Source organism: Polypterus senegalus, chromosome 6, assembly GCF_016835505.1.
Source record: "Polypterus senegalus isolate Bchr_013 chromosome 6, ASM1683550v1, whole genome shotgun sequence".
Taxonomy (NCBI): Eukaryota; Metazoa; Chordata; class Cladistia; order Polypteriformes; family Polypteridae; genus Polypterus; species Polypterus senegalus.
In genome coordinates this window covers 30688230-30711385 of record NC_053159.1, presented here as the reverse complement: position 1 = coordinate 30711385, position 23156 = coordinate 30688230, and the positions used below count along the sequence as shown (strand labels likewise).

Here is a 23156-nt window from a genome sequence, read left to right as displayed (position 1 = left end):
TAAAAGGCAAAGCCCTCACTCACTCGTCACTAATTCTCCAACTTCCCATGTAGGTAGAAGGCTGAAATTTGACAGGCTCATTCCTAACAGCTTACTTACAAAAGTTGGGCAGGTTTCATTTCGAAATTCTATGCATAATGGTCATAACTGGAAGCTATTTTTCTACATATACTGTAATGGAGTTGAGCTCGAAAGCCGTGGGGGCGGAGTTTCGTGTGACATCATCACGCCTCCCACGTAATCACGTGAACTGACTGTCAACGCAGTACGTAGAAAACCAGGAAGAGCTTCAAAAACCGCTGAAGAAAACATGCATTATATAATTCAGAAGGCAGCGAAACAATAAGAAGCGAGCGAATGACATATACAACCATATTAATGAGTGCTGCTACTTCAGAAACAAAGCAAGGTGTAAACCTAAACTTTAAATTAAGTTCATAGACAGGCTACCGCTGGCGTTTCACATGCCCACAGGTAATGCGGGATACAAGTTTAATGAGAGGACGCATGATATAAACGAGAGTTTTGATCACTTTGTAACTAAGTTAAAATTGCAGGTGAGGGGCTGTGCTTATGCAAATTCCAAGAGACTGTGTTTTTGGGGGATTGACAGTTAAGGCGGGTGGGGGAGTCATGTCATCATCTCCCCTCCCATTCATCTCATTTCGCTCTGAGCTGCGCTCTGCAGCTAACGCAGTTTTACGACTTTGTGACGCTGCCACCAAATACTCACAGAAAAATCCACAAGTTAATACACACGCTGTCTCTAGAGTTCCTCCACACGGAATCCTCCAGGCACTACTTACAAAAGGTTACATTGACAACCGTGTTATTTTTAAATTAGTTACTTTTCTTAGCACAAGCACAGCTGAGAAGCTTCGATGCGTGTGCTCCATAACGAGTTAAAAATTACGCATTTAATCACAAGCAAAGGGGAACTTCTGTCAATGCATGATTTCCTGGTACACCGATTACATTGATCAGCGGTTCCCGATTCATTTTAGCCTCGCACACCCTTGGTTTGAGAAGAAGTATGAAAAAATATGTTAGGTTAACACAGAAAAACAGATCACCAAATGAAGCTTTATGAATAATCGATTCACCATCAATAATTGTTTTGGTAAAGCCATACTCAGTGTAATCCTCCTTCCATTTTATAATTTTTCCGCCACTAGCCATGATTAAATGAACAGTAAAAAATTAAGAGCGAAGCGAGGGTGATTTATTCAGGCAGGCAGGCGACAGCTCAATAGCTCAAATTTGGATACAAGTAGCTTCTATTTAGTCGTAAGAAATATCTTTGTTAGGAATGGAAGTTGAATTTAGTCTTTAAATTTCTATGGTAAAGAAAAAGTTATGCAATGATGACTACATTTAACTATATAAAGTCAAAACTTGTGTATATAAAGTCATTCGCGAATATATAAAGTCAAAACTTGATTATATAAAGTCACTGTCGGAATAAATAAAGTCAAAACTTTAATATATAAAGTCAGTGTCGGTATATATAAAGTCAAAACTTGAATATATAGCCTAAAGTCATTCCCAAATATATAAAGCCAAAACCTGAGTAAATAAAGACGGTGTTGGAATATTTCGGAATATATAAAGTCAAAACTTCAATATATAAAGTCAGCATTGGAATATACAAAGTCAGGGCTGGAATATCCATCCATTTCCCAACATGTTGAATCCGACCACAGGGTCACGGGGGTCTGCTGGAGACAATCCCAGCCAACACTGGGCGCAAGGCAGGAACCAATCCTGGGCAGGGCACATGCATCATTTTCAAAACATTAACCGAACAGTGTTTTTTTAATTTATTTTTCTGAATACGTTTTTGTTAACTTAGTTCAGTTCAGAGTCGTTTCAATCAATAGATTTTGACTTTTTTTTTTTTTTTAAGATATTCAGGAGTGAGTTTATATACTGTACTCCGATGTTGACTTTATATAATCAGGAATGACTTTATAAATTCTGACGCTGACTTTATATATTCAGGTTTTGACTTTATATATTTCAGCGATAATTGTATATATTCAACTTTTGACTTTATATATTCGGGAATGACTTTATATATTCTGACGCCGACTTTATATATTTACAAAATCAATTTGTCTGTCTGTTTGGCACCCCATAGGTATATTTGTGTGTGTATATATATATATATATATATATATATATATATATATATATATATATACAGTATATATGGCAGCAACACTCATGACAATGACAAAACAATTACATTCTCAATCATGTTACATTACTATTAAAATGTTTCCTTTTCTTTTACTTCTCGCTGCCAAGCACAGGTATTTTGCTATATATATATATATATATATATATATATATATATATATATATATATACTGTATATATATAGATAGATAGATAGATAGATAGATAGATAGATAGATAGATAGATAGATAGGACAACAACACTCATATCAAAGACAAAACAATTACTTTAACAATCATGTTACGTTATTTTTAAAATTTTTCCTTTTCTTTTTCATAACTTCTTTAACACACTACTTCTCCAATGCGAAGCGCGGGTATTCTGCTAGTATATATATAATTTTTAATGTAGGTAGATCATTTCAACCTGGTCATTTTAAAAGTAGCTTGCAAGCCGAAAAAGTGTGGGCACCCCTGTACTAAAAGATCATTGGCTGCGCTGTGAATAGCAACATTCAGGAATGAAATCAGGAAACGACAGCAGCAGAATTAATAGATCTTTTGTACAATTACAATACTCAGTTCTAATTTGAATGAGCTAGCATTTCAAGATCCTAACAGTTTAATTTAATAGGCATTTTGCCTATTAATTTTCATTTTGCAATATTTCTAAGATGGAAAAAATGTGATGTCCAAAGGGTTAAATCAACGTTGAATATTTAACGTTCACTAGATTACATTTTATGATACTTTGATGTGAAGGAACCAATTTTGCATGCAAGGTATTCACTCATAAAAATTATTTAAATTTGCACCAAAAGAGTAGGTTCTACATAAGTTGGCTAGAATTAAATAAAATTAGGCTTACTAAACACATATTTTGATTTTAACGTTGTGACCTAGATTCTAGGGGTCTAACTTTGGATGTTTTCAATCAAATGAACTAAATAAGCTGAATCGTTATGTCATTAAGCTGTCATGATATCAACTCTTCCTCTAATACAGGTTTAATTTTTACCATTTACAAACCATATGTGACAAGACTTTTCTCTCATTGGAAACTAACCTGTATTAAAGAAGGCACTACACAGCTGACGCCTTCTGCTTTTGAGATACTACAGTGGGGTGAAACTACATTCATCCATGATTATGGAGGATCTCAAAATTTATTCCGGTAACCCAAAGGGCTGTCATTAAAAGCCTGCAACACACTGCAGAGTCCAGTTCTAAAGCTAGATCATGTTTTTCACAGCAGACTGTCAAAAGCTTAGTCATTTCATTAATATTTTGCCAGCTAATGGTTTTTAGTAAACATTTATTCATGTAACACATTATGTATTAATGAAAAAAGAATCTTCTTACTGCACTTAAGTCAGTTTTTTTTTCTCTGAAACAGATAGTGAAAATGTATCATATAGATAGGATATAGCGGGTTGGATGATGGGTGGATATTAATATATAAACTAACTACAGGGCCATGGGGGTCTGCTGGAGCCAATCCCAGCCAGCATAGGGCACAAGGTAGGACCACCGCAGGACACATACACACACACACACATACACACACACACCCCGCCACCCACCAAGCACACACTAGGGACAATTTAGGATCGCCAATCCACCTAACCTGCATGTCTTTGGACTGTGGGAGGAAACTCATGCAGACACAGGGAGAACATGAAAACTCCATGCAAGAAGGACCTGGAAAGCGAACCCGGGTCTTCTTACTGCGAGGCAGCAGCGCTACACCACTGCGCCACCGTGCCCCCCATATATTAATATAGTTATATATATTATAGTTAAGAGTTTATATATTAATTTCTGTGCTAATGTACAGAAACCAAGTTAAAGGTGACAACACCTCAAAATATGATCCTCAAATTAGTCTCCCATGTTAACAATGGTGTATGTGCTTTTTCTGCAATACATACCCGTTAATTTCCTTTGCACAGAGGTTCAGATCTATGCAATGTTAATTTCATTTCAGCAGTTTCCAACTTTTTTTCAAAATAGTTTAACTTTTTATACTTGTTTAGATTCTGCAAACATACAGATGATATAAAAGGTGATGACAAATCTGTACACCATGCAGCTGTTTACTCAACTTCTTCACTGATCTCACCTTTGCCTTCTCAAAGTCCAGGTCTTTACCTATCGTAGTCAGTAGCCGACAAAGGCACTCCAGGGATTCCTCATCGTGATTCTTAAGAAGCTTCACAACACAGTCATGCATAATAGCTTCTGTCAACATTTTGAGTTTGAACAGTTCACCAATAAACTTTATATTTCCTATGGATCGCCTTCGAGCTTTGTCCTTTGCCTCCTCAAGCTCTTCTTGAAGACGATCTCGCTCACTTTGCTGCAAGAGAGGAAATCACTTGAGGGAACATGTTATGCTTAGAAGCCTGAACTTTTGCAATTAAATATAATAACAGAGACAACTAAAACAGATGGTTTATTTATAACAGAAAACAAAGATGCCTATGCAAAAACTACAATTGAAAGAACAAAAACAATACTGTTGAATGTGCACAAATGCATCCACTTTATATTTACTTCCTATTTGACTTACTAAGGCAGCAGACTCCAACTCTTTCTGCTTTCTCTCAAAAACATCATCATCGACTTTATCCTTCTCAAATTCTTTCTGGCAGCGATTTAACAAAAGCTTCCGAAAATTCACAGTGCTGTTGGGTTTATCAGTCATCTGCACCTTCAACTGCAGAGGGATTCGGACACAAAAAAGTTATAAAAACTTTCACTTATCTAATATCATTCAGCTGAATTATGTGTGAAATATTATTATTCAGTGTAAATAAACAATTTTTCTCAACATACCTGGCATTCACTTAATAGCATATATGCTGTATTCATTGTGTACATTGAAAAAAGTGTTTTGATTATTTCATTTGATTTTCATATATTTTTGGGTGTTCTATTCAAAAATTAAAAATATTTTTCTCCATCACATAACATTTTTTCACAAAACTAATTTTTTATTGTTTTTGTACTGTAAACTGTTCATATTTCAATTTTTTTATTATAATTTGCTTGAATTTAATATTTTTCCAATATTAAAATATACATTTAAAGCAAAAGTAATTTTATTTGATAAATGAACACCTTTAGTTCATATGTGGGGACCTGGACATTGTGTGCATCTTACTGGGTCAGCAGTCACGGCATACAAAATTCTCATGTTTTCTCTGTTACTGGGACAGCAGAGTCATGAATTTACACTGGGTTCTGAAGGTGCCGAAAACATTGTCACACCTAGCTTGGTGGATCCAGATAAAGTGCTGCTGGCATCATTTCATATTAAGCTTGGTTTAACACTAGAATACACCGCATACACTGTCAACATGGCACTGCCAGATCTAAACACTAGCGTGGAGAATTGCACTTGCACTGAAGAGCCTTGAGCTGCAGGTTGAAGTTCCCGTCCCATTTTCCTTTATGGTACCAAGCAGAGTTGTTTTATGGTGCTGCAGTCTAATAGGCAGCAAAAGCGCTGTGAAGAAGCTGTCTGTTGTTACAGTTCTGCATTTGTCCAGTCTGATAGCGGTCACATGATATCGTATCTTTGATTACCAGTACAAAAAATAGTTCTGAGTAGGCATCAACCACAGCACCAACTGTGGTCATCGTTGCTCTTGTGAAAAGAATGGAGATAAACGCCATCAGCTCAGAGAGGAAGAGGCAAATTTGTTGTACCATGTGACAGAATAGAACTTAATTAAAAAGAGCGCTAACTTTTACAAGTAGCCAAAATTTACACCAGGTGTTACAGACTCAAATCAAATGTACTTTTGTATTATATTTTAGTAATAATAATAGCAGCTCACTACTCAAAACGTGGAACACCCAGTCTTGAACCTGAAACTTTTTGGTTATAAGGCAGCAGCACATACCTCTGCACCATCCAGGCATACATGTCAAATTTCTGTCGATTGACATTTGGGCTTGGGCTTTTAACTCATTGACAGCAACATGCAAATTGAATGACTTATCATCTTTGGTTATATTCTTGAATAAAAGTGCATACACAGACCGTTGTAGACATGGAACACACATGAAATGTATGTATTCCAGATAACGATGTATTATTTACCCAATAAAGCTCTGAGAATTTTGTGATGAACTCAGCTCTGTTGGTGGTTGGGGTGGAATTGGATAGCCGGCTGTTTGTGCTGATCGACAAATTTGCAAAACAAAAGACACTGATGGAGAGGTGTGAAGGAAATTAAGGTGGCACGGGATTACAAGATTTTTTGTAGGCTTCAGGGATTCTAGTGTTAATGAAGCAGTTTGTCAAAACCTTATCTAAAGATGAAGCCTGTTTAATGTATTTGTGCCAAACATTTCCCAGTATTGTCTGAGGATAAACTGAAAGAGGGCATTTTTGCTGAAACTGATATTAGGAAACTGATTTCTGGATTTGATGATGTGATGAAGGACTTGGAATGAGAGGCCTTAGTATCATTTAAAGTCATCATTTTGTTTTAAGAAAGTGACAAATGTATTTGTTACTCTTGAAAAAATTGTGTTGCAACATTGAGTCTCAAAGTTCACTTCTTAGTGAAATTCTCCTGGAAAATCTTGAAGCTAAGGTTGAAGAGAAAGGTGAATGATTTCTTCAAGATATTAATGATATGGAAAGATGGTACCAAGGATGCTGAGATGTCAGTATGATGATGGATCGCTGGATAATTCATAGGGATGCAAAAGGAGGAAATGACGGGATACCAAATGAAATTTTGGATAAAAAAAAATATTAGACTAACTAAATGTGTTCATGGTAAATTGAGTTAGAACAACATTGTATACATGAATAAATTGTGTAATTGGTTAAATTTTAATTACATTTGTTTTGAATTTTGTACTTAAAAGTGGCATGATGGAAACTTTTTTATTGTGTTCCTGAATGCAAATAAAGATAACTATTCACAATTAAAGCAAATTTTTATGAGTTTAATTTTGTAGACCTTTGACTGATATGGCTGTTGATGTGGAATTATATAACTGGTTAACTGTTAATATCATTCAAATGTTCTAATATGAGAGACAAATTTCCAGACTTACTGTTGCAAGACAGCGGCACATATTGGCATAAGCAACTGAAAAACTTGGTTCATCAATGGCTTTCTCAAAAACAAGGTCAATGACCCCCTTCAGTCGCTCCTCTGTATCAATCGTCAGATCTGCCACCTGCTTCATTAGCTGATTAAACATTTGAGGAGTAAGTTTGTTTAGGATGCTGCGCACTTTCCGGAATAGTTCCTAAACAGAGAAAAAAGCAGAATGTCTCAAGAAAGGAATCTTTAAGAAAAAATCCCAGTAAGAATTTCCATAGAAATTTTTTTTCAACTGAAAATAGTTTACATTTTTTCAGTGCCAAGAATTTTTCCATATCAACATCATATTCTACTAGAAATGTCAAATACTGATAGTCCCCTACTTACAAACTTTTAAGTTGTGAACTTTCATACATACAAACAAAGTTGTCCTCAGGTCCAAAACTAGCGGTTAAGGATAATTCACATGTCTGCCAAGTGGTGGCAGCAGGCATGGGAAGATCTTATTTTTGTTATTATAAACTTTATGTCATATACAATACTTGTAAGTTGATCAAAGCACATTAAAAAAAAGACAGAAAAACATTGCTTATATGTCCAAATCCAGAGCTGCCTGAAACTAAATCTTTTATCCACACGTACCATTACATGCTGGACTTGTGAATAAAACTGACTTGCAAACAGCCTACTGGAATTTATATAAAAGCAAATATAAATTACTGAAAAAAAATGTGTTGGTGTGGCCCACCTGTGTTTTTATGCCTTCAAGATCCTCCACAGGACCTTCTCGTTTTAGTGTAGGTTTCCAGGCATTCTCTGCCTTTTTTAGTTGTACATCATCATTTACAGACACATTGGTGATAATCTTGCGAGGTTCCCTACGTTGACCTGGCTGGGATCGTCTTTGGCCCACACTGATCATCTGCAAAATAACAGTTGCTTTAATAGCCAAGGTGACCTTTTAAATATTAAATATAAGAGTTTTACTAATACAAGTAGAATTTTTTTTTTCCAGTTTTAATATATTTTAGTTTATGGATTGATGGAGTTTAGCCCCAATTATTAAAGTAACTATGAGTAGTGAAACTAATCAGGACAGGCCTGCCATGTACTACATAAATATATTGATTCTAAACATTTAATAGTGTATTTTAAGGTTTTTTTATTCCTGGAGAAAAAAAAAAAAAATCTTCTCTACATTCTATTTCCCGAACACTATCGTTTTTCTCAAATGTATAGGTGTTCTCATAAAATGATTTGAATACATTTTATTTTTAAATCTTTGCAACTATATATGTTAATAAAAAATTCTATTCCAGTCATATTTAGATAACTGAAATACTTTTGTAAAGAATAAAAAGTTGCAATAAGGAAGCAAAGAACAGATGTTAAGCAATGAAAAGGAAAACTGAAAATAGCTTTTTTGGCAACTATTACTCATAGATTATATTTTACTATAGAAAAAAGTGCCTTATTCTTTACAATTAAAAATGTATGAAGGTGGCTTGTGGACACATGCGGCAAATATAAAACTTAATTTCAATAGAATTTTTATGGGCCAAAAAATAATTTATCAAAAGAGTTCATTTCTTTTAGTCCTGTACTTACAGGAGCTCCGCGCCCTCCCGGAATTTGACGGCTGAAGTCTGCAAAAGCAGGAGTGAAATCTGGACCCCTTGATATAACCCTTGCATCCAGGGTCCGCATTGGCAGCTTATGTTGGTTTATCTATAAGAAAATTAACAAGATATTTAGTAAAACTGACAAAATTAATATCAGACAAGGTTAAATTTGCAAACACCTTTACATTTGTAATTTAATGTTCATAGCAACTGCATGGATATAGTACAGTAATAAGGCAGCTGAAGGATTTTGAAAAGGTAGCAAGAAGAGCAATCACATCTTGCCCACCTTGTCAAGGACAACATCACTGATTGGAGGAAGCCCTTCTGGTTTCTGCATACACGCTGGCATAAACTGAAATCCCAGCAGGAATTCTCGGTCATACTGCTTCTTTCCATTAGCGTCTGAAGAATTTGAAAAAATGCGGTACACAGCAAAATAGGTTATATGGACATGGGTTTGAATTTGGGTGGGATGGTAGACAATCAAAATGAAAGTTAAAACAACAAGAAATTACTACATGACAAAAAACCTAATCTCAGTTATTCACATTTCTACTTGACTATAGCCAGTAAGATTCAAAGAGCAGTACCTGAGGGAAAAGACACACCTTCTTGGAAAATGTATTGCGGTGCTTCCAAGTTTTCCTTGCTCTCTGTAGGGATAATGAGGTCACTGCTTTCATTCTCACAATTGTGTTCTGCTCCATTCCCCACAGGCTCTGCCTCTTGTTCACCATTCTCCTCTACGACTGGCAGCTTTGTCTCTATTTCTGTTTGGATTGGGCAGGGTTCCTCTGGCTCCAAATCAAGAACCCTTTCCTCTGTTACATCCTCCTTATTTTCATGCTACAAATTAAAGTAATACCAACAATGATCTCTCAAGAAACATTCTTCACTTTCCTGAGATTTGTTGAATTGGAACAGTCACTGTCTATAAGTGTTTACTTTTTCAATGCTATCCCGACTCTTTCTTCAGTTATATTTTTGAGGTGCTTTTGTATAGAGCTCATTAACTGTGAATATTACTTAAATATACACAGCAAGTGCAAAATAATCCCAAGAAAATAATTTGGGGTAGTTATCTGGGCAGTAAATATTTAACTGCTTGTGAAAAAACTATATGAAATTACAAAATGTTCAAATAAACATTGATTGCAATAAATGGTAAGAATTTCTCATTTTCCAAAAACACATTAATATACTGTGAGTAGTTAGCAACAGCACAGAAACAGGATTTTCAACATGTGATGCTTAAGCTGTCATAAAGAAAAATTAAGAAACTGGAGACAGAAAACACAGTGGAAGATCAAAAAGCTGTCTGCATCTGAGGAACGGAAGGAAATGTAGCAAAGTGCTTTCTCAGGATTTGGCAGAGTCATCTTATACCAAAGTACACGTAACCTTGCAGAGATGTCTTAAAACAAATGGCTTGGAAGGGATTGTTACAACAAAAAAAAAAAATAAATAAAATAAACAAATACGAAATGTGATACATCCGGTGCATAAAGATTCAATGTACAGATGCCGACCTGCAACCTTCTATTAAACAAAGTGGTGGCAGTTTCATACCCAGGGTGCGTTTTATATATTTAATCATTATCATATTAGGTTTTGTCAAAAATATCCCATGTCTACTTTACTGGGTACCGACTTTCCAGCACAGCTCTATTCATCCCTTTTTGTGACAGTCAATAGCATGCTGCCCCACAGAATCAGCGCTGTATGAAGGGTTGACAGGTTCAACAAATTCAGGCGCAGTCTCTGCCCTTTTGTATTCCCCATTCTGTTTAAGTGAAACACGAGACATCAGACAGATGAACACTGACGGGTCATTTGCACGTTGGGTCAGCCCAGAGTCATTGGGTATTTCATATTAGGAGAATGGATTAACGGAAGCACTTTGCCAACTGCCTGTAAATGAGGGCTACAGCTGAAAATCTCTGGAAAAGTCATGTAATGTGACATAGCCTCAAGGTGCTCTTATCAAAAGAGAAATATGTACATATGATGAAAGCATAGTAAAATAGCAATAAGTTGTTTTTTTGATTCCCAAGATCTCTGTACAAAGACATTTATAAAATAATGCACACTTAAAACATTTTTTTTTTATTTTTTTCCCCTTCCTAAATGGTGGTTAATACACAGTAGAGTCAAGTACCATATTGCATCAGTCCATCCAGCTACAATTCAATCTCAAGAGGAGAATTAATACTGGATAACATTTTGGCTTGAAAAATTGACATTTCATATGGAAACCATTTTAAACAACAAGAACAGACATTTCTATTTTAAAGTTAGCAAAAAATCCTTTACTTGAGTGCAAAATTTCAGGTGGCAAATATAAAATATACACAGATTGTGAACATATATCATCTTGAAAAAAAATAAATATATCTTTTAATATGTAATACTAGGTTATACCAAAAAATGTTGAGCCTCAACTTGGAAGTGATATTGTACATTGCAGATTTTGAAGGTTGTGAAAATGTGTAATTTATTGGAGTAGACAGGAGCTACAACTCCAGCACTTTAGATTATGGTATGATTTTTGTTACAAACTAAGCCAACATGAATTTCAAAAAACAGCAAAATGCAATACCAGGCCAGAATTAATGACTTTCTGAAGCTATAGAGCAAGCTTTTGCAGACTCCTTGTCTCCTAGTCAGCATGCATCAGTACAGCTCCTCTACATATACCAGAGCCAACAAATAGGCGGCAAAATTATATCCTGACAGGTTGACGCTTCAAAGACGAAACAAACTATGACTGGCATTAATGAGAAAAAGAAAACACTGCCAATGAAGAGCAAACTGTAAAGGAGAATCAAAGGGTGATGCCACATGGCACAGCAGACACTACAGTATAGCATTGACATTAAAAAACATGGGCAATATCCGTTAATAAAATCATTGGGATAAAGCCTGGATACATTAAAATGACCCACAGTTCAAACAACAATCAAAATAATGGAAGCATGTAAAGACTTTCAAGGTCAGAAAGATGATGTGTAAATTTTATGAAGTTGAGGGTGTAGTCCCTGTTGATTCCATGCCAAAAGTGGTGCACATAACCAAATATCATCATACTAATTTGCTTTAACATTTGTGGCAGTCAATATGAAAAAGCACTGAGAAAATATATCAACAATCACTCCTTTCTGGCTGTTGACAACATCTCTGCCAACACTACAAGGGATGCAAACATTGCTCTGCGAAACTATGAATTTAAAGAAATCTCCAGAGCTGCTGCTCTCCTAATAGCTCAAGCTCAAATCATTATGATCTTGCCTTATGTTTATATGATACATACAAATGAAAAAGCAGAGACTGCCATATATCGTAAATCTTATTTGCCATTACTGTCATCAATAAAGAAGTAAACATATCACATTGTTTTTTATTTTTTTAAAGAACAATCTAGTCAAGAACAGGCCATTCAGCCCCATAAAGCTTACCGGTCCTATATACTTAATTCTTACAAAATAACATGAAGTTTAGTTTCGAAAGTCCCTAAAGTCCTATTGTCCACCACACTACTAGGTAACTTTCTGCAATCGTTTAAGGTTCTAAGTGTGAAGTAAAAACTTCCTAATATTTTTGTGAAAATTACAATTATCAAGTTTGCAACTGTGTCCCCACGTTCCTGATGAACTCATTTTAAAGTAACAGTCTCGAGCCACGGTACTAATTTCCTTCATAATTTTGAACATTTTAATCATGCCACCTCTTAAGCTCCTTTTGCTTAAACTGAAAAGCTCAGGTCTTTTAATCTATTGTCATAATTCATCCCCTGTAGCCCTCAAATTAGCCTAGCTGCTCTTCTATGGACTTTATTTAGCACTGATAATGTTGTTTTTGTGGCCTAGAGACCAAAACTGCACACAGTACTCCAGATGAGGCTTTACCAGTGCTTTATAAAGCTTGAGCAAACCCTACTTGGACTTGTACTCCACACATCAAGGCGCTATATAACCTCACATTCTGTTAACCTTCTTAATGGCTCCTGAACACTGTCTGGCAGTTGATAGTGATGAGTCTAAGACTCCTAAATCCTTCATAAGGTGTACTTTTAATTTTCAGACCTCCAATTGTGTATGCAAACCTAACATGTTTACTTCCTACATGTAATACTTTACACTTAACTTCTATTTTATCTGCCACAAATCTTCCCAAGCCTGTATTCTGTCCAAGTTCCTCTGTAATGATTTAATGGATTCCACGTTATTTTCCAATCTACCTAGCTGGGTATCAGCAGCAGATTTAATAGGCTTGTTATTTGTTTTAATATCTAAATCATTTATGTATTAAGAATAGCACTGACCCCAGTGGGATACCATTCTAAACATTAGCCAATTCTGATAGGGTTCATCGCACCATAACCCTATCCTTTCTGTGTCTGAGCCAATTCTGCACCCATCTACACAATACACCCTGAACTCCCACCTCTTAGTTTGATGCCCAACCTCTCATGTGGCACCTTATCAGATGCTTTCTGAAAGTCAAGATAAACAAAACCATATGCTCCACTTTGATCATATCCTTTTGTTGCTTCCTCATGTTAGAAAACCATGACCTGTGTCTTCTAAACCCATGCTGACCATTTGGTAAAACTCCTGTTCTTGCCATGTGTTGCTCACTCTTTTCCTTAATAATTCCTTCCATTCACTCTATTTTCTGAACCTGTTTTTCACATAACAATGTTACTAAGGCTTAGGCTCATCTGGCAGGAATCCCTTTCCTTCTGTGTGCTTTTCATTATTTTTTCCATGTGCTTTTTTCATAATTTCCTTTTTCTGGAGACCTGCACTTGTTAGAAATGAAGTACATACATGTTTAGTATTGTAGCAGCAGCTAGATTATATTTTGCATAATGTGCAAAAATGAATGGGGTGCCAGTCCACCACAATACAAATATATGCATACTGCAACAGATATTCATACCCAAAATTAAAATAACATGCAGATCTTTGGGATGTGAGAGAAAAATATTAGAAAGAGAAACCTTGTGTAAACACTGGAACAATGCATACCTGAAACATTGAGGGGGCAGCACCAATCACTGTGCAAAATTATCACTTGGTTTAAAAAAAAAAAAAATAAAATAAATAATAAAGGAAGATACCAGTTAGGATGAAAGACATTTCTCAGTACATTCAGTACAAGTGTTCCATTTACAATTGATGCATTTTGAAATATAAAATATTTTATATACTGTATTTTCTTAATGAATTTATCCAAAAATGCTTACAAATAGCCCTATTGTGACACAACACGATTAGCATTCAGAGAACATGTTTTAGTTTAGCAGAATAATGTAAAATCCAAAATGAAATATCAATGTCAAAGTTACAGTTAATACTAAACTGTGTAATTCTATATTAGAAAAATGGCTCCTAAGAAGCTGCACAGCTGAAAGTTTTTCAGTTTCAGTTTCTTGGAAACAGGCATGTTATGCAACTAATGTGAACCTTGTCACCCCGCCAACTATCCCTTTGCCAGATGCGGCAAGATATCTTTCTTTAAAAATGAAAAATATGAAATGCACATGTTACATGAACAAAGCAGACACAAACCACACAAGCCAGATTTTTTTAAACCAATGTAGGATAAAATTAATAAAACAAAAACAAACTTAGACATGACCACATGCACATAATATGACAAGTAGTGCCAAACAGCTTTGAATTTTGTAGCTTAAAGAGTGGAAGGAATACATGTGACTGGGGCAAGTCAAGTCGACAAGAACGCTTGCACACATGTGAAATAAATATGAAGATTATAATGAGGTTTTTATTTTCCCAGCAACAATGTTGTCAATCTTGCTACTTTCTTCTCATTATCTTTTTGTGTCTGGTACTGTACCACTATGCTGCAGAAGTGGCAAAGTGAAGATCCTCTACTCCTCGTTTGATGTTTAGATGCAGACCCACCTATCATTATGGAAGAAAACGGCTCTAGTGAAAGTAATATTTCAGACAGTAGTTAATGCTTCTTGGGCTTCTGTCACTGTCAGACATAATTACTGAGTTAATTGTTAAATAAAAAACATTGCAACTGCTGCTCCTATAGTGGCAGATGTTCTAAAGCTCCAGAGTGGCTACAAAATACAGGTCTGCTTACTAGTGGCAACCTTCAGATGAGGCGTTTGAGTAACTGCAGACAAATGAGTGTGTGTGTGTATGCTTAAAATTAATACAGTATTGATATTAAAAACGAAAATCATTGTGAACTTGTCTAATGAATTTGATGACTGAAAAAGGACATTCTGATAAATAGAGCTCAAAAATGTTTCTGTTTAGGTAAAAATGGAAATTTCCCAAAAAAAAAGCAACATACCAATCAAACCTGCTTACCAAATGTATAAAAAGTGTCTTAAATGTATATGCCCAATTCAATATATAACGGAATGAGAGAAAGTGGGACACTGGAAGATTCTTATTGAAAAAACATATCTGAAAAGAGCTTAACCACCAAAAACAAATCATATTTAGGACCACCTGGGTGTGTCAGTATTTCAATAAGTGTTTTTACCCAGCAGCAGCATTAATATAAGAGATGCACATGAGATCAGCAAAATTATCTAGTTCACTGCCAAATTTAATGAAGTTCCACGATTTGATTCAGGTAATATTTATGGGTGATTTCTTCTATTGCACTTGCATCCTTATTTGAAATAGCTTGTAATTCTGTCTCCGTGCATAAACAGAGAATTTTAATAAATCAACACAGATAAGCTGTTAATACTTGTACCCTTGAATGGTTCTGCCGCAGAATCATTTTTTATCTGTCTCATTTATTCTGAGCTGGCACTCTTTCAGGGTTAGTTCCTAGTTTGCATCTTAGTGTTGTTAGATCAGGCTCTGGCTCTTGCATTAACTACTAGTATAAAAAGTGAATTTGGAAAAAGAATGAATATATACTGACTGAAACAAGAATCACAACACTTGCTAGGCTATAACTTCAGTTTTCACTGCTGAAACAACTATAAACAAATTTAGAATAAAAAAAACTGTAAAACAACATCTATGAACATTAAATGTTGGCACAAAGAACCATTGAATCAGCATCTGTGGAATGCTATTCCATTGCTGCACAAAGGCCTGATGAAGCTGCTGGCCAATGAGAAGTAGAGGGTAACACCTTTAAAATGTTGTGATTATGGCACAATTATGGTATTTTGTCACCTGATAACTTTACCACTATTCTCCAATTTGTCTATTGGATTATACATATGTTCAATCTGTTTATGCTATCTATTATGCCTATCTATTGTTGTATAACACAAACTTGTCTCCATGTTTGTGCTCGTGCATTGAGGCTGGAGAAATGCAATTTCATTCAGCTGTGCACTCCTTGATGTATGATCTGAATGACAAAGTAAATCCTATCCAATCCAATCTAAGGGGGGTTGATAAGGTTAAAGTCACAAGAGAGGGAAGGCCAAGGCAGCATCTTCACACCAGCATTCATTTCTCAGGACAGTTGCGTGTGGCCTGGCACTGTTCTGGTGTAGGGTCAGATGTCTAGGAGGCATGAACAGAGAACTTCGGACAGGTCCCTTTGCGCTAAGGTTAGCAAACTGGAGCCTGTTCAACACTGCTGTAACACTGATGTGGGCATCGCATCTACTGGCAGTTTCAGCAGCATTACAAGTGGCCGATCTAAAATGATCTCTTAGATGAAACAGTCCAACGTTTTCATGCTGCTCTGGTATGGCTTACTGAGAGTTACCAGACCTTGGATAGCCATCTGTCCTGCTTTAACAATGCCTACAGGCCAGACAGAGTGGATTGGTAGTAAAGCAATGTTAGCATTTGAACTACCCATCTGTCTGTCTGATGCATGCTAATGTCCCTCGCCTTTGCTTCTGGCGATACTACATTATGGACAGTCTCAGGGAACTGATTTAGTGTAGCTTTTGCCTCGCTTCAACCTATGCTTTGAATAAATGCTAAAGCCAATTTAATTTGGCATTGTTCCACCTCGAGTTTATAGGTAAAAGTGTACATGATGAGCTTTCATGTGATTGGGAAGTTGTGCTGTAGGTCTAGCAGCTAAAATAAAGTGAAAGTACATAAGATAACAACAGTGTACTAATTTCAGAAAGTGTATTCTTTCTTTTTTTCTACTGGTACATTTGTATATTCTTCTTGAACAGGTAAGGCAAGACACAGGTACAATAAGTCAAATTTAGATTTTTTTTTTCAAATTTAGATCTTTCTCACAAAGAGTAAAGATGTAATTATGAAAAAACTACAGTTAAATTTATGTGCATCAGCTTTTGGGAACCCTATGACCACCAGTTTTGGCTTTGGGGAACTTAAGGAAGTATTATGCGTTTAAAGCACTCTTCAGGTGGTCTTGATTAACATTACTGTATACCGTATTAAAGATGACAATAACACTTGACTATGTGCACTGTAAAATAACAATTGCCTAACATGACGATGCTGGCTTTTCACGTAATATGTGAACTTTAAGAATAAATAGCTTAATGTATATGGGAGTGTATATGTGTCAATGGGAATATATACAGTATCTGTGTATAATGCAGTTAAGTAGTGTGTACATATTCAGCTCTTTTTTATATTTGTTTAGCTATAGTATTTTATTTTTTTACTTCCTAGTTGTATTAATGTATCCCTAATGGTATTATTTATTTCCATGCTTGGGGGTATTATATTAGTCTTTATTTGTTAGTATTTATTTTGTTTACTAGCATCTTCTGAGAACACATCTCAATTTTGTTGTACTGTTGTGACAAAATCATTATTAAGATTTACTTGGAGAAAATGAATGATGTGTATTCGAGTGAACACTCTAGTGTTGAAAGGATTGAACTGCAAAAAAAAAAAGCATTTACCAGCAAAGAAGCATAATAAGAGCATATTTTTCCAAAATAACAGTGTTAGCTGCCTTTCTAATATCTGATTTGATATTTGTAAATGTTATAAGAGCAGAAACTTTACAAAAACAGAAAAGTCAAGAATTAAAAATAAATCAGAAATGCTGGAAAATATTTATTTTAACTTCCCAGACACAAGAGCTTAATTTACCTGTCAATTTGAAATGCTTCAAAACTAAATGACAGTGTCTGCAGTTATGAAAGTGATGCATGTTTAGGATACATCATTTCCATTGCTACATTTTAAAAGCTGTTTTTACATCTGCTTGCAATCAAAGCTTACGCAAGCTGGTCTTCCATGTTTTATTCTGAAAGGGAGACCCCCCCCTTTATAGATCATGTATTCATACTCAGCTTGACCCTAAAAGGTCATCAAATAAAGGGATTATTGCTGACTCACTGTGACTAGAAGTCTGTGTAAATGTCTAGCTGGTTCAAGTAACATTTACTCTATAGTTACTATTGTCTGGAGTATTAACTGGAGTTAAAGTCACCATACAAAATTCTGTTACAAGCATAAAGCAAAAATATAATGGGTAGAGGGGAGGAAAAATTGTAGCCAGCTTTTAAATAATAAAATAAAATAATAAACACAGTAAGCAGTATTGTCTTGCACTCAGAAGGCTATACTTATGCAGTTTATCTTGCTGCAGTACTTGTACAGCCATATGCCACTAGATGTGCGATGCAATCCCCAAACTCTTATTCACCTTCACTTTTGCTGTCTCACCATTGCAAGAGTACAACGCAGCTGACTAACACAGACAACCCGTCAAACCCACTGGGATCATCACTTGCTAAATGCAAGATAGTGATTATTTTCTCTACAAGTGTACACAGAGGGACATCATTTTTGAAAAAAAAAAAGCTTTGCAGTCAAAGTAATAAGTAAACAAATGAGCTATGTGCGGTGTTTCGTTTAAAAAAAAAAAGATTGGACAGCACCGAGATGATAATTAAGCAAAACATAAGCTAAAATGATGTAAATCAGGCTTGTTGCTCATGACAACAAATCGGACAAATACTCCAAAAAAGTCCTAACAAGCAATAGAGAGACAAATACAAGACAATATACATTATTTTTTAGCATTTTGAATGCACTTTCTAAGCACTGCTGGAAAGCAAAGAAAACAAATATGATTTGATTTACTATAGTATTTTAAGTAAAGAAAATAATTTTTTTTACAAGTTTGCCTAAAAAGTGCAATTATTATTATTATTTTTTTAGATTTTCAATAAATCTTTAGCAGAGAAGCTCCTCAGTCCGTTGATGTTAGAATGAAATGACTGTCAGTAACACTTCAGCAAATTTTAAGCATCCTACAAAAGCTTTTTTTTATTTTCTGGAAATGTTCGAGTAATATTTTAACATTTAATACAATGTATAGCTTTTCAGATTTATGTCTATTATTATAAAAGAAAATCTTGAGATGAGACGCGACTATTGCAAGAGTCCCATCCTCCTCTGAACCATTTCAGGTTAACGGCCCAAACCCATGGTCCTCTCACCTCTTATTCTGATGAATGCTTTTGTCAGACCCAGTTCCTGCGCTCTCAGCTCTTATAAATTTTTATGATTAAATTGGCAAATTGGTTAAATGTGTATCGACAGATTATGCTGAAACAGTTGGTGGTGACGTTGTGGAAGATGAAAACATCAACTTACAATATCCCATAGAATATCTACAACCATTAACACTGTCCGGTCTTCCACCAGCCGAATTACTGTTGAAGGAAGGATGTATCGTAATGTTATTGTATAATCTATGTCTGAGTGATGGGCTATGCAACAGGACAAGATTAATTGTATTCAAAATTGGTTAAACAATTCTGACAATTAAAATTTTAACAGGCGACAAGAAAGGCAATGTAGTACATCTTCAGGGGATAACATTAGACACCAAAGGAGATCTTGATATGCCATTCCTATTAAAACGTTTACAGTTTCCCATTAAAATAGATTTAGCTATAACAATTAACAAATCACAGAGACAAACATTCGAAAAAGTCGGTTTATATATTAGAGAGAAAGAAACGATATTCACTCACGGCCAGTTATACGTTGTGTTTTCACAATGTAACTCCAAAAACGGAATCAAAATTCAATGCGATATTCACAAAAAGTTAATTCCAAATATTGTTTTTACTGAAATTTGACAGTAAAATTGTAAGTTTAAAAAGTATTTGCATGTTAAATTCAAAGCCAAACTGAACGAAAACATATAACGCAAAATGAAACATACTTTTCTTTCAATTAATTACATTTTACTATGGTTAATTACTCACTGTAATGTAAAATAGTTAGGTCTATTATGCATATGCAACAATTCCCATGAAAACAATCTGTTTAAATTGTATATCCGTTTCCCCATATGGCAGAGCCGCGAAGTGGCTAGCGTGTAGCACCTGCCTGGGGGTTGGCAAGTGAAGCAAGCAGGGGGCAGAGTCCTCTAGTACCTTAAATGCCAGTTCTAAGCACCATCATCATTACTGTTTAAAGAAGTGTAAATAAGATGACTGCTGAATGCATCTCTTCTATATTATGCAATTGTAGCACTGTGTGAAATAATACTTGCTAGCAACATTACTACAGAGCCACAGATTAATAAATATAAGTACATTTTCATAGTTAATCCAAAGCTAAGGAAAACAACTGTAAAATTAATGTGGAATTAAAAAAATCATTCATATCATAGTTTAAAAAGCTTACAATGTCCAATTCTTAAATTATAATCATGTTTTGACTCAACTGATTTATGATGTTATTTTTAGCTAATTACCACAGTGCAATGAATAATGCAATGAAATGTCATTTAAAATTGGACATTTATTTTACCTTCTGCAATAATATATATATATTTTTAATTTGCCACCTAATTAGCTCTCTTGATTCCTTTAAGTACCAAAAAAGAAAAATATTTTCTTCTATATACAATAGTGTACTTTAAAGTAACTTCATAAAAACTGAGAAAATAACTATAACACAATCACTGTTATCCACTTTAACAATGAATTCAGTCAACATTTTGGTTAACAGGCTCAAGTGGAATTTGTTATACAACACTTATTTCTTTTCTCACTAAAGTCATTGTGCAAGAATGGTTGTTTCAGTTAAAAAACAAATAAAAATAACCCCAATTCAAAGTCTTAATTCAGTTAAAAATCATATTTAAGAAGGATTCATTTCACAAGTGTGCACAAAATTCAGAACTGAAATAAAAAAATCTAAGCAACCTGGCAATTTGTTGTGCTGACCTCTTTTTCCACTTCTACATCTCTTTCTCCAATCTGAACTTCTTTTGGTTTCTTCCAGGTCTTTGGTGCAGGTGGAGCAGTTTGAGCTGGAATACAGAATTATGTTTAAATAGGTAATAGAAAGAATAAAAGATCTACATTGAGAGCAAAAAAGTATGATATATTTTACTTAAACAATTATTTCATATAGTATTTTGCAGACAATGAAATACATTTAAAAGGTAGATATAGTTCTGGTTAAAAAAAACAGGGTTTTGTTTGTATTTCAAATGTTATGCTTAATATTTAGGAAACACAGTGCTTGACTCTTATTGATCATAAAAAGAAAAATAAATAATGAACAACTGGCTAAGGGTGCATACAGTTCTCCTAACAAGTTAGAAGAGTTTCAAAAAAGCCCTTAAACATAAAAGAATATGCACTATATTAAACATGCAAATTCAATAAAACATCGCTAAACAACAGTATGTTGGGAAATTGATATATATTAAATACATAGAATTTGAAGTTTGCTTTACTTGAAACTTTATTTCCAAAGATCTAAACACATGAAGATAAGAAAACTGGTAAACACACAACACATTTCACAAACACTTGATTCCATTTAAATCAAAAAAAATAAAAATGAAATGGAGGCTGCATAAGTAAGCTGAGTAGAGATGCACAAAAACTATTAAATGATACTGCTGAATCGATGTGTGTGCACAACACCAAAAAATAAATCACAGGACATAGTCATTTTAAATAGTATAAAAGAAAAAAAAAAAAAATATATATATATATATATATATATATATATATATATATATATATATATTATATATTTATATATATATATATATATATATTATATATTTATATATATATATATATTATATATTTATATATATATATATTTATTATATATTTATATATATATATATATTTATATATATATATATATATATATATATATATATATATATGTATGTATAAACTGCTCAAAAAAATTGAAGGAACACTTTTTAAACCGAGTATAACATCAAATCAATGACACTTCTGGGCTATTGATCTGGTCAGTTAAGTAGCAAAGGGGCTTGTTAATCAGTTTAAGCTGCTTTAGTGTTAATGAAATTAAGAACAGGCACTCTAAAGGGGCAACAATAAACTATTCCTGTTTTGGGGTTGTCTTAACAGGTGGAGGACACTGACATTTTTCCCATTCACATCACATTTCATCTCCAGGATGGCACATCAATACGTATCATTGCCAGGAGGTTTGCTGTGTCTCCTAGCACAGTCTCAAGGGCACGGAGAAGATTCCAGGGGACAAGCAGTTACTCTAGGAGAGCTGGAAAGGACCGTAGAAGGTCCTTAACCCATCAGCCGGACTGGTATCTGCTCCTTTGGGCAAGGAGGAACAGGTTAAGCACTGCCAGAGCCTACAAAATGACCTTCAGCAGGCTACTGGTGTGAATGTCTCTGACCAAACAATCAGAAACAGACTTCATGAGGGTGGCCTGAGGGCCCGACGTCCTTTATTGCCTCGGTTCTCAACCTTTTTCCCGATTGTACCCCCAAAGGGTGTGAAAGTATGTCCGCGGGTACCCCTCACGCACAAGTTCACACATAAAAGTACTCATTTTTATAATGAGACAGGCTTACCTTTCTAATGCGATACTTGGGCTTGTTTTTGTGCCATCAAAGATTTGATGCGAAGATGGATGCTGGTGACAACTAGTATAACATCACCTTCAGGCTGGAGTTGGTTTCATTCTTTAGTTTTTATTGCGGTCAAAGCCGAGAAAGCACTTTCATATAAAAATGTTGATGGAAAAGGCAACAATGCTGACAACGCTGCATTACTCAAGTCTTCATATTAGTGATGCACACTGTGCCAAAAATGTCCAACGTTGCTGTCCATTCTTGCTTTCAAAGTTCTGTCCACCGCAAATTTAAATAATTTCTCTTTCAAGTCATCAGGAAGTTCTGCTGCCTCAACATTGTTTTCACAAAAAGGATTCAAAATCCAACTGTTCTGGGCATTATCTGTTTCAATTTCAGGAAAATATCTGAGAATTTCGTTTTCTAGATTCTTCAAATGATCGATGATCAATGCTTTGATATTAGAAAAGC

The 23156-nt window shown here is 34.9% G+C and overlaps 1 protein-coding gene across 15 annotated transcripts in view; it reads right to left on the bottom strand.

Annotated features, from left to right (window-relative positions):
• The window catches only part of LOC120530915 (eukaryotic translation initiation factor 4 gamma 3-like), a 206790-nt gene that overhangs the window by 44609 nt on the left and 139025 nt on the right, over positions 1-23156 (bottom strand). For 13 of the 15 annotated variants that reach the window (XM_039755722.1, XM_039755723.1, XM_039755714.1 and 10 more), the window contains 8 exons: positions 21021-21127; positions 9472-9727; positions 9168-9283; positions 8865-8984; positions 8005-8178; positions 7264-7461; positions 4754-4900; positions 4304-4540 (listed from right to left, as the gene is read on the bottom strand). In XM_039755722.1, the coding sequence (XP_039611656.1) occupies positions 4304-4540; positions 4754-4900; positions 7264-7461; positions 8005-8178; positions 8865-8984; positions 9168-9283; positions 9472-9727; positions 21021-21127 (1355 nt within the window). The remainder of the gene's footprint in view (positions 1-4303; positions 4541-4753; positions 4901-7263; positions 7462-8004; positions 8179-8864; positions 8985-9167; positions 9284-9471; positions 9728-21020; positions 21128-23156) is intronic. The other 2 variants (XM_039755715.1, XM_039755717.1) reach the window with 2 other exon arrangements.